Source organism: Micropterus dolomieu, linkage group LG10 (assembly GCF_021292245.1).
Source record: "Micropterus dolomieu isolate WLL.071019.BEF.003 ecotype Adirondacks linkage group LG10, ASM2129224v1, whole genome shotgun sequence".
In the NCBI taxonomy this organism is placed as follows: domain Eukaryota; kingdom Metazoa; phylum Chordata; class Actinopteri; order Centrarchiformes; family Centrarchidae; genus Micropterus; species Micropterus dolomieu.
Genome location: NC_060159.1, coordinates 27,551,327 through 27,563,541, shown reverse-complemented (window position 1 = coordinate 27,563,541; position 12,215 = coordinate 27,551,327). Strand labels below are relative to the sequence as shown.

General features: G+C 43.3%; 1 protein-coding gene across 8 annotated transcripts in view; it reads right to left on the bottom strand.

Annotated features, from left to right (window-relative positions):
* The window catches only part of adgrg6 (adhesion G protein-coupled receptor G6), a 116,384-nt gene that overhangs the window by 73,914 nt on the left and 30,255 nt on the right, over positions 1-12,215 (bottom strand). For all 8 annotated transcript variants that reach the window (XM_046061041.1, XM_046061042.1, XM_046061038.1 and 5 more), the window contains exons 3-6: positions 6,233-6,580; positions 4,473-4,612; positions 3,462-3,741; positions 2,095-2,268 (exon numbers count right to left, since the gene is read on the bottom strand). In XM_046061041.1, the coding sequence (XP_045916997.1) occupies positions 2,095-2,268; positions 3,462-3,741; positions 4,473-4,612; positions 6,233-6,580 (942 nt within the window). The remainder of the gene's footprint in view (positions 1-2,094; positions 2,269-3,461; positions 3,742-4,472; positions 4,613-6,232; positions 6,581-12,215) is intronic.

Below are 12,215 nucleotides of genomic sequence, written 5' to 3'. Positions count from 1 at the left end.
ATGGGGTGCTGAGTGTACATTACTGAGAAATAAAATGAACTTTTTTGATTTTTGGAAAATGGCTGCAATGAAACAAAGAGTGAAAAATTTAAAGGGGTCTGAATACTTTCCGTACCCACTGTATATGATAACAAAAGTCACAGCTACTATTATTGATGCTCAGGTGTTTGTGTGTCCTCTGTCTTGGATATCCACCATTAAAAATGCACATACCGATTGTCGTACAAGCTGATTTCAGTCATTTCAAAATCAGTGTGTTTAAATTTGAGGAAAGTTTTAGGCCCGTTTCTCTTCTCTACAGCAAGACAGCTGCACCTGTAGAAGTATTTATTCACCTGTTGTATTATTTAAACAATATGCATGTGAAAGTCAAATTTAAACTGAATTGGTGTTTTCTACCTTGAAGCTTAATCTTTCCTGGCGGTGCCCAAAGGCAGTTTAACACTTTTGTTTTCATGTTTAGATAAACGCTTGTACATTATCAGAAAACCAAATTGTACTTGTACCCAACTTTCACAAACTGATGCGTCTGTTATTCCATCTCGTGCGACTGTCTGGTCTATTTTTGGTAATGCACAATTTATTTTGCTTCGTTAATACTGACTTTACCTTGGTGATGTTCCCGTTAGATCAAATCCAACATACTGTATTTCAGTGCTGTGAAAAACAAGACTGACATCAAAGAGTTCAATCCTGCGTTGGTTTCGTACGTCGTACAATGTGTGTGTGAGACAGAGAGAGAGAGAGAGCGAGAGAGAGTGAGGAAACTTCGTGCAGAATCATGCATTTCTTGAAAACCACTGCAGGTCTCCAAGGCCTACAAGCACGCACACACACACAGGCCTGTTCTCCAGTGGATACAGCATTGGCAGGAATTTCACTGAAACCGCTGTGGCTAACCTCCTGTGGCTGCACACTCATTTACCGCGCTTTAAATAAGAGGTACAGTACTACTCTGTGGACACACACACACACACACACACACAGTGTACTCTTACACTTTCTTTCATGGTTAATACTTAAATATGGTGAGAAAAAGGTTGATTATGTAAACTTGGTGTCAGGTTTTTCAGCGTGTCAAGAGAGTCTGTACTAATAAACACTATGAAAAACCTTGCAACAAATAAGCAAGATGCTGTAACTGCACATGACTTGATCTTATTTCCTTTTTCAGATCATACAGCAGTGTCTGTGTGTGTGTTGTTAGAACAGAGCAGGAATCAGAAAGATGGCTGGTCAGCAGCCAAACTGGTTGCTGGAGTCAATTACCTTACCAGCCGCAGTCAAATTTGCCAGAGTCTGGTTGTAATTTTCCACCCTGATAGCAAACAGACTGAAACATTTAGCACTTTAAGTTCCTGCGTGGTACAACAGAGTGAGATACTGCTTTACTAATATTACCACAGTATTTTGGTTAATAGCTATTTAATGATCTTAAGATAGTCATCTTCATTCTTTACTGAAAACAACAGATCAACTGGATCCATATTGGATTTTGATATGTCAACATAAATGGATGAAGATGCTGTGAATAATTTGCTTTGATACAGAAATGACTTTTATAGATGTTTTAATTTAAGTGTTCACTAATTCAATAAATGGCCTTTTTTTAAATAGCTTCATAAAATCACTTCACTTTATTTACACTAGATGAGGATTTATTCTCATTTATAGAATTAGTCCTTTTATTTAAGCTTCTTTTTGGACTGGTTTCAAAATACTTTATTTGTGTTAAAGCAAAACAAAATTACTTGAACGACTTAAATTGTTTAAACCTTACAAACTAACACATTCAATTAGTTTTTACAATGGGCATATTCTCCACACGTATTTTGGTGGAAAACTTGTCACCTTTTGTATCATGAGGTTATGAAGACGATGAATATCAAAACCCGTTTTAAAAAGTTCTTTCCTCACGCAGAAATGCAGAATAACCTCACTGGATCTGGTTTGTAGTGACATTTAAACCTCTACAACATGCTTTCAGATTTGTGATTGTGTTTATCTACGCATGTCTGTGCATCAGATTATCAGTTCAGACTCCACATGCGTCCACTGCTCTGAGGTCAGACTGTGGTTGTTTGCTGTACTCACTGCAGTTGAGCGTGGCGTCCATCTGGGCCAGAGTGGACGGGATGGTCCAGTAGCTGTTGTCCCAGTCGATGACGTTCCCCACCGTGTCACAGGTTAACGCCCTGAGCTGCTGCTCTGTCATGGCGTAATCCCACAGCCGGAAGTTATAGATGTTCCCGGTGAGGCTCTGCTGCCCTGAACACAAAGACACACAGGAATCAGAAAACGTTCACACAAATCTATAGATTTCTGTTTCTGTTTTATAGGTAACACTGGATTTATCTGTTTTCCAGCCGTGCTAGAGCAGTGTGGCAACTTCGGTCGGTTATATGAGCGTCTAAAAGACCCTTCCTCTTTCTCCCACATTTAGCCTGCTTTTATTCTACGTTTCATTTAGACTACAATAAATATCGCAATATTATTTTTTTCAATAACAACATAACAGATGTTCAATAAATATTCAATAGATATTTGACTTTATTCACTTGAATCATAAACAAATTATGACTTATTTTTTATTAAGATGATTATTTAGTTGATTAAAAAGGACTGGAAAAAGCTTTTACCTAATTTCTCTTGTGCATATTTGACTCGTGTTGACCATAAAGAGGAGTTTAAACCACAATTAACCATCAGGTTTCTTCAGCTTTCACTCAGCAGCAAAAATCAGCCTCTAAACTCTATGGAACGATTTAATACTTATCAGGATAATTATCGATTTCAATATATTGATAATTATTGGCCATATCGTCCAGCCCTACATCAGACCTTAACATCACCAGTTAATGCTCACTGGCTGAAGAAGCCTCTTCTTCAAGACAAAATACTGTTTGATCTGAACTAACCAGACTGTCAGAGATCATTCATTAAAGGAGACCTATTATAATTTTCCACATTTTATGACTTATCTGGAATGTTACGATGTTGGATGTTCATGTTAAACATGGCCAGAGCTTCAAATAATGAGGTTAAAGTGTTTGAAAGAAATCCCTGTGAGCCAAAACCTCAGATTTCCTCCTGTTCTGTGCGCTCTGTTTTGAACTGCTTTTACTACCAACGGCTCCGTTCTACGTATTACGGAGTTCCATATATGGTCATTTGCTCAGTCTGTCTGTACCGCTCAGCGGCAACAACAGCCTGGCAACACGCTTCAGGTCTTGGCCAATCAGAAGACAGTGGGCTTTGAGAGGGGGAGGGGCCCTAAAGAGACAGGAGCTTGTTTCAGACAGAGGCTGAAATGAAGGCCTACATGGAGAGACAGTATAAGACAGAAAAATTAAATTTGAATCATGCAAATCTGCCATACAGGAGTCACAGAACTACAATATAGACCTGGAAAAGCAGTTTAATTGGTCTCCTGTAACAGCTTAAATGGTAAAACTCCTCACCTCCTAACTGGAACACTCCACCAGCTGCCACAGAGAGCCCAGTAGAGGAGGCGCAGGTCTTGGCCCAGAACTCGTTATTGAAATAGACCGCCACTCGGCCGTTTGACGATGTCCAGAGCACACAGAAAGGCTTCATGGTGGAAGTGAAGACAGTGGTGGACATGATGGACTCGATCGAGCAGTCCACTCCGCCAACATCCATCTTCGTGCCGGATACATCAGAGCCCAAACTCAGCGCCACGTTGTTGTTAATGTCATAGTAGGTGAAGATCGACTCTTTCTGTTCAGGAACCAAAATAATTCTTAATAATGAGCTTAAGGCAAAATACCACAAGTGGATATACTGTCATTTCAGAAATCACAAACAGCAGCTTCACCTGCTGGTGTAGCCACTGACATTTAAGCTTTAAGTCATTTCCAAAAAAGAACTGTTCACCATCTTGTGTTAATATTAACACGGAGGACCTGATCACGTTGTTCTGCTCTGATTTAAATTAGAGTCTTTTCATTTTTCCACAGGGCACCGTGTCGCTGAGCATCATGTCGCCGCACAGGCAGAAGCAGTCAGAGGAAGCTCTTCTGGGTGAGTTGATGCGGGGAGTTAACGTATTCATATTCTTATGCACAGTTAAGATGTGTCGAAGCTGGGAAACAGGACAGTGGCGTATCTTGAAAAACACTTTACCTGCCTCTCGAGGAGTGTGGGTGTGGTTTCATCAGATTTGAGAAACAACAATCCAGTCATCAGATGCTATTACTGATTGGTGCATGGAAATATGGAACATGCTCTTTTTCCAAGTGAGTCCTGCCCACTTGGTGAGAAGCGGTCGGAGAAAACAAGAAATACAGAAACTCTGTGGGAGCCCGTCCCTCATAGGCAGAAGCTGATTGAGAACATATGTTTTGATGTTACAGAGAAATACTTTCAGTTTTCAGGAGCTTTAATGAACCACAAACTGGATCTCATGTGTAGAACTCATCACCCTCCCTGTAGACCTTTGTTTTGCGTACCTGTTTCTGACTGCTGCGTTGCAGCTCAAAGCACACGGTCAGCTGACTGAGCGTCGGTATAGAAATGGAGCTGGCAACCCTAGTGATCTGGCCTTTGCCGCTGGAAATGCTGACCTTCTGGTTCCTCAGGGCCACGGCAACTAGAAAGGAGAGGTGGAAGAAGTGAAGAAAGGAAAAGAGGGTGGAAGGATGGAAGAAAGGACAAAAGCCAAAGAAGAAGAGTAAAGAAAAAGACAAAGAAAGGGAAGCAGGCAAGGAAGAAAGGAAACAAGGAGTATAAGCAAAAAATAAGGACAGGAAAAGTTAGGAGAAAATCAAGAAAAGAGGAAGAATGAGCAAAGAAAGGAAAAAATAACGAAGGCAGAAATGTAGGAAATAAGCAACACAGCAGAGAAAGAGAGAAGAAATAAAAAGCAAAAATAGGAAGGAAGGAAGGAGTTTAAGGGGCAGAACGAATAAAAAGCATGAAAAGAAAGAAAAGAACAAAGGAGGAGATAAATAAGTAAGGAAGTGAGGAGGAAAGAAAGTGAGAGAGGGGGAGTGAAAATACATCATAACAAGAAGGGAAATATTTTATTTCAACTAATCGTCTAAATTAGAGAAACTTTTCATTTCTGTTTTATAAAGTGCACTTTAAATCTAAAGAAACATTTGAAACCTTTTTGATGAAAGTTTGACTGAATCTCAAAACATACAGATAGAAAAAGTGTTTCATACTGTTCTACCCTGAACACACACTTCACCCCCCGAGTACTGATGAATCAGAGAGTTTGTCTTTTAGAAATTTCACGTCTCAAAGCTTTTCCCAGCAGAACGACTCTGGCTGGAGCTGCTGGCCGAGAGCAACAAACCAACAGCCAGTGTGCAATGGAAAAACACCACACACACACACACACACACACACACGCAGATGCACCGAAACTCCACAGCGACACCGCCGTGAGAGCCGCCAAGTCTTCCTTTGGTGGGTCGATACCTCAGACTGTGTGATGCTGATCCCCTCGCTGTCTGCCATGCAGAAACCACTGATCTCTGTGGCTTCAAACTTAAATTAAAGCTGCGTTAAGTTTTTCTTTTTGGCACCTTGGCAGCAGAAGAGCTACACAAAAAGCCAAAAACGACCTCTGACTGAAACCTTCCTCAGTTCAAACTAAATACTTATTTTGTGAGAAAATCAGTTAACTTGTCTTTTTCTGAGATTTCCGCCGTGTTCAGAGTGAGACGCAGTCAACAGATAGGCCTCACTGTAATAAATCTTAAATGATTCATCCCATTCTGCCCACAGACGCAGTGCTGCTGTACAACATTTAACTGTCCAATAAAAAGACAAAGTCAGGAGGCAGCAACAAATATTAGCTTTCACCTACAGATCAAAGTTTATTTTGCAAAGAGAATTATATCTTATGTTTGTGTCGCAGAGACAGCAGCTCAGTTAAATCGACAGCAACATGTTTTTAGAAGCAAAGCATTCACTTTTTTTTATAAAATTTTGATTCTACATGAGAAGTTTGACTTAGGTTTATGATTGTAATCCCCAGCTGCATCCTTGGAGGCTCCTCTACACACATGCATCATCTAATTGCAATCACAGGATCGGCACTTTAAATCAGTTATTCAACTCTTTACCCATGTTGCCTTTATCTCAAAGTAAGACTTAACCGTCCCTAAAACTGCCAGGATCACTCTGATAACAGCGTGATAGGCCGAATCGGTTTACCCACCCTCTGAAGAACAGGGTCCTGGTGTCAGCCTGAACCTACCGTGTTGGAAGCTAACCCTGAACCCCCTCTTCTGCACGCTGAAGTCGGAGGTAAAGGACAGCTCCATCACGTCGCCAGTGGAGTTCAGCGTCAGCCCGTTGGCCGTCAGACCACAGAATCTAACGTCTGTCTTTCCCGTGTTCACCACCACCCGGTCGTAGATGCAGCCCGGCGCCTCCTCCAGCTCAAAGTGAAGGAAGGAGAGTTGGATGATGAAGCCGGCGGGGGCCCTCATGGTCCACCTACAGGCCTGCGAATTGGGGTATACCTGGGGGTAGCAGGGCGACGTGAATTCCCCCTTGGACTCCGTCAGCTCCATGTTACAGTTTGTCGGGATGCAGCCCAGCACTGAAGGTGATGGCAGGATGATACATTCATGAACTTTCAAAAAGGGACAACCTCCACCGAAGCTGTTAAAGTAGGGTAACGTCACTCAGAAGACAAGATGCTAGTAGACAAGGACAAGGACAACAGAGGACAGGAGGATAGGACCCATTCAAAGGGTTGTAGACAAGAGGTCGTAGGCAAAGGAGGCAAACACCCACTACTATTAGAAATCAGGAGGCAAGTGGACAGATATCAAGGACAAACACAGTGCAGTCGGCTGTGCGGGGCATCCTTTACGACTACCGAAGAGTCAAGGACAAAGAAGATGAAAACAAAAGTTTTCAAGAAGGTTACAAGGACCTTTAGGATTCAGGAGACAAACAAGGTTTTCTTTAAGGGGACAAAATCATTAGGAATTATCTTTTTTAGATCACACTCCAGGAATCAGGAGCAAACAAAGACGAGACGGGACAAGACAAGTCGTGCAGTTAGCTAAAAGTTCAGCAGCCCAGAGCGGAATCAGTCTATCAATCAGTCAACCGAGAGCAGATCGATCGGTTCAGACAGAAGTGGACTGAGAATGTTCACTTCCACCGAGTCACCACGAGCCACGTCCCACTTCTGTACGTTTTTACAACACACCAACTGCAGCACAACAAAACATGCACATGCAGAATAATCTTGCCGGTTAGATCGAGAAAAAGTCACCTTAATAAATAAAAGATTGAGCAGAGAGGACAGATCGATGAGTCAACCTTGATAATCAGATCTCTGGTGTTTCATCAGCGTGAAATACCAGTGAGAGTTCAGCTGTTTCAAATAATCCTCCAAAACTATAGTAATATTTAAATATCTGTGCACTACAAAATGTGTAGAGGAGGTGCAGAGTGTACCGACCCTCAAGACAACCAGCGCTCTCGTGTATTGGGTTATATTGTCCTCACGTGGATTTTCTTTGCTAAAGCTACTGCTGAGACTCAATACTGAGCCGGAAAAGTCAAGTTAATGTGGTGCTGTGTTTAAGATCCTCTCTCTCTAGGAGTTTTTTGGTAATACCAGGTCAATCAAAGACAAAGAGACACACAGAAAAGGTCGGTTTGTCAGAGAAAGTAACCGAGTGCCGCTGATGGAGCTGGATTTGTTTTCCGATTTTTCACTCCAAACATAAAAACATGTTCATCATCTTCTATCACAGCTGGAAAGACGGGGGCCGTCCCTCACAAAAAATAATAACAGACAAGAGCTGAAATGGAAAGTGGAAAGAATGGTTCGTCTCTCGCTCGGGGTAACAATGGCCTCCGTTGATCTCTGGCTCGGCCTTCGCCACAGCCAAAACCACAGCCAACGCACTGGAGACGTCACAAACGGCGGCATGTGTGTGTGTGTTTGTGAGTGTTTTAACCCTTACTTATCCATAAAGAGCTGCCTGCTGTCACAACATGTTTCCACTTCCCCACATTCAGACACATTTCACCAACACGTCTGGCAGTTTGCAAACCTAAAGTCACTTCTATAACTTCTCAGCAGCTTCTGTTCCCAACAGAGAGCATGTTAGTAAGTTCATTTCTGGGTATTTTCACTTTCTAGATATACTTTCCGACTTCTGTAATGTTGCCTGGGAGTCAAGTAGGCTGAAACTTTTACAGAATCAGTTGTTAAAACCAGTGAATCAAACTTGTTGGGGAAAAAAGTAGTAAAATCATAAAATAAAGCTTGAAATAGTAATAGAGAGAACACATCTTCTGAATGCACTGAGGGAAACAGACAGTCAGCAGTGTTAATCCTTAACAGTCATATCAGCACATGGTTCAACCTGTCCTCCGACCTTAACGACAAAAATTGGTAGTTTATCCAAAACGACACTAGGCGACCGGACCTTAACTTCTTTAAGGTTTACGGGCAAATGCTCTGAAAGGCGCCTATAAATGTAATAACTAAGCTGCGTAAGTCACATGACATTAAACATGCGGTAAACGTTGTGAAAAACATTGTTTTGGGTTGATGTGAGTACATTACAAAACTCACAGAAGTCAGTATGTTAAAACTCCACTCGCACGCCGTTACCCTGCGTGAAAGCTTCACCTATCCAACCACCCCATCCTACCTTCTTACTTTGTCGCCATTTACAGTAAACTACCCTACATCCTCCTTTGCTACCGTTGTGTGGCCCCTGGAGATCACAGCCACAACAAACGTACAGACGGGTCGTAATAGCGTGGTTGTTCAAACCACCCATATGGGCGTTTTAATAAAAAATTCTGCTGGTTGATGTAAAAAATCAAAATCCGTCTTTAAATATCTATCCAATCAAAATACAAAACGCAGCGAGGCCGCTGAGAACCACCACGGCAGGGATCCCGTTTCTAGCCTGAGCTCATTAACACGTCACTGATCCTGTCTCTAACTGTGACTGTCCACCTTCTTCATTGTGCATGTTCTGCTGTCAGGTTTAAGGAGTGTTGAACGTAACGCACATAAAGCATACGCCTCTGTTCAAGTCAAACCCTTTTCGACTCCTTGTGTGTGTTTTGTGTTTTGTGTGTGTGCGAGACAGAGAGACAGAGACTAAACCTTCTGCAGCCATTAAAGCTGTTCGGCATGAAATTTCAGGAACATTTGGACGCAACATCAAAAAGCAGCAAACTCCTTTTTCCCACTAATGGAAAAACTAGAAGCAGCAACACGGTTCACATACCGAGCTCTCTCTCTCTCTCTCTCGCTCTCTCTCTTTCCAAGCACTGTTTAACACTGAGACAGCAGAGCCCCCCCCCCCTCTCTCTCTCTCTCTCTCTCTCGGGGAGTGTAGACTTCTCTTGGTCTACCCACGATCTCTCCTGATCCGCTGATTTCATTCAGCTTGTAGAGTAAGTAGCTTTGTGTGTGCGTGTTTGTGTGTGTTTGGCATACAATTCATCCTAAAAGCTGCCTCTCAAGTTTCTGGCAGCACAACCTCACGTTTCTCTTTATCCTCTCCAGTCCCGCTCTGGAAGCGGTGAACCTTTGACCCGCCCGGATCAACAGAACCAATCAGAACTGACGGTTTGCTCGTCAGTATGATGTGATCTCCAAGTTACAATGTTTGTCTTCAGCTGTACAGTTAGAACAGTTGAAGGAGTGCCATACTTCTTCGACGGTTTGACGTCTTTTTCCTTGTTAAAGAGGAGATGTTTAGAGGTTGTACCAGAGCAGGTTTACGTGGTTTATTTTTCAAACAACACCATATTTTTTTGTCATACTGCGCGTTGCTGCAGCTCCTCTTTCACCCTGTGTGGAAGGCTTCGTTTAACCTATGGAGTGATACATCTTGTCTCTACATGATCAATTGTGTGCTGTTTTTCCACCGCTGTTTTTGAGGGCGTGTCGGAGTAGCCGCTTGGCGAGCGTTACGTGAGGCGCATTTAGCTTTCATCCCTGTGTCGTCACAGGTATGAAAGGGAAGCGGCTGCACTACAAACGAGCTGTTTTCAGTTCAGAGCAGAGTTTTCTGTGGGAGATGGGAACTCCCTTTGGGCTTTTTCACTTTGCAGAATATGACCTCTTTCAAACTGGGCGCCTACATTATCCACAATGCAACTCAACACTTCAGTCTGAGATTGGGGTGTGTTTTGCTAGTAGCGGCTAATGCTAACTCCACACCAACACATTTGTATTGGTTTCAAACTTGTGGTCTTCACCCAACACTGACTCAAAGAACATCACTCCCAAACACCTGGAAACACCTGGAAACACCTGGAAACAGCTGGAAGCAGATGCTGAGGTGGAATATCCACATCAGATGTCATCAGCGTGTCATAAAGCTACGTTACTTTTGGTGGCAGGACTCCCATCGTCACTCTGTACTTTGTAAATCAATATATTTACCTGTTTGTTGTATAAAAACAAACAAATTAAAATATAAAGCCCGGGTGACACCTGTGAGACACTTTGTTCTTGTACGGGAGGCTGCACTACGAATATGAGTAAACACCTTCACCCTCATGGTGTACAAATCAACAATACCGTGTTTGACGCGCTGCGCCGGTCTCTCCGTTCTGCCTCGCCCTCCTCGGACAACCCTGACCTGGTATAATCAGGTCAGTGAAACTAGTGAAACAAGTTCTTTGACGAAATTCTTAAAATTGTGAACAACAGCGTTACTGTAATGTATTTTTTTACTTGTAGACAAATGTACGCAAACTGGAGACTCAGTGTGAAACTCCATCCACATTAGCCGAGGATCAGAATCGAGAATCGCGAAGAACCGGAATCGAAAGGAAGAATCTGACTTTAAATCCATATTGTCAAAATAAAAAATGATGCCTGACTATAGTTGTAGCCCTTTTACCATAATTTAGCAAATGTTCTGACGTGGTGTCAATGTATAAAGAGCGAGAAAAGCCTGCAGAGGGAGGAGGTCGTGGTGGTTTGATCGGTCAGACTGTACTTTACACCACAGCACTACTTTATTCTGAGAGCTTTACCATGGGTATCAGGTACCGAACCTTTGTGGACCTGATGCATTCACTCGTCTGTGGTTTCAGGTACACTCCAGTTCCCTCTGGCCTGCTGCGCCTGATCTGATCTTTTTAACCCTTTATCGTTTGAGTTTGAGGCCGATTAAAAACATAGAGTACAGCCGGAGCTGTGTAAAAGGACAGGAACCAACCTGACCGGTGCTGGCTGAGCAACTGATTAAACAAGACGAGTGTTGTTTTGATCCATCTGTCCTGCATTACTACTGAACACAGTGGCAGAACTGCTCCCCATCTTCACCTGTGATCTATTAGCCAAAGAAGAACGCTGCTTATTTAACATTACACAGTGAAAACGTTACATAGCTAACATAGCTTCCTCCTTGTTGGCCCATAGTAAACTGACAGACAGGCAGACAGACAGGCAGGCAGACAGACAGGCAGACAGACAGACAGACAGGCAGACAGACAGACAGGCAGACAGAACGACAGACAGACAGAAAGACAGACAGATGAGCAGACAGACAGACAGACAGACAGATGAGCAGACAGACAGGCAGACAGACAGGCAGACAGACAGAAAGACAGACAGACAGACAGGCAGACAGACAGGCAGACAGACAGGTGAGCAGACAGACAGACAGGTGAGCAGACAGACAGACAGGCAGACAGACAGACAGACAGACAGACAGGCAGACAGACAGACAGACAGGCAGACAGACAGGCAGGCAGACAGACAGATGAGCAGACAGACAGACAGACAGACAGGCACACAGACAGAACGACAGACAGACAGACAGACAGACAGACAGGTGAGCAGACAGACAGACAGACAGACAGAAAGACAGACAGACAGACAGATAAGCAGACAGACAGACAGACAGACAGACAGGCAGACAGGTGAGCAGACAGAACGACAGACAGACAGACAGGCAGACAGGCAGACAGACAGACAGACAGACAGACAGACAGACAGACAGACAGGCAGACAGACAGGTGAGCAGACAGACAGACAGGTGAGCAGACAGGCAGACAGGCAGGCAGACAGACAGGCAGACAGACAGACAGACAGACAGACAGACAGACAGGCAGACAGACAGACAGGCAGACAGAACGACAGACAGACAGAAAGACAGACAGATGAGCAGACAGACAGACAGACAGATGAGCAGACAGACAGGCAGACAGACAGGCAGACAGACAGA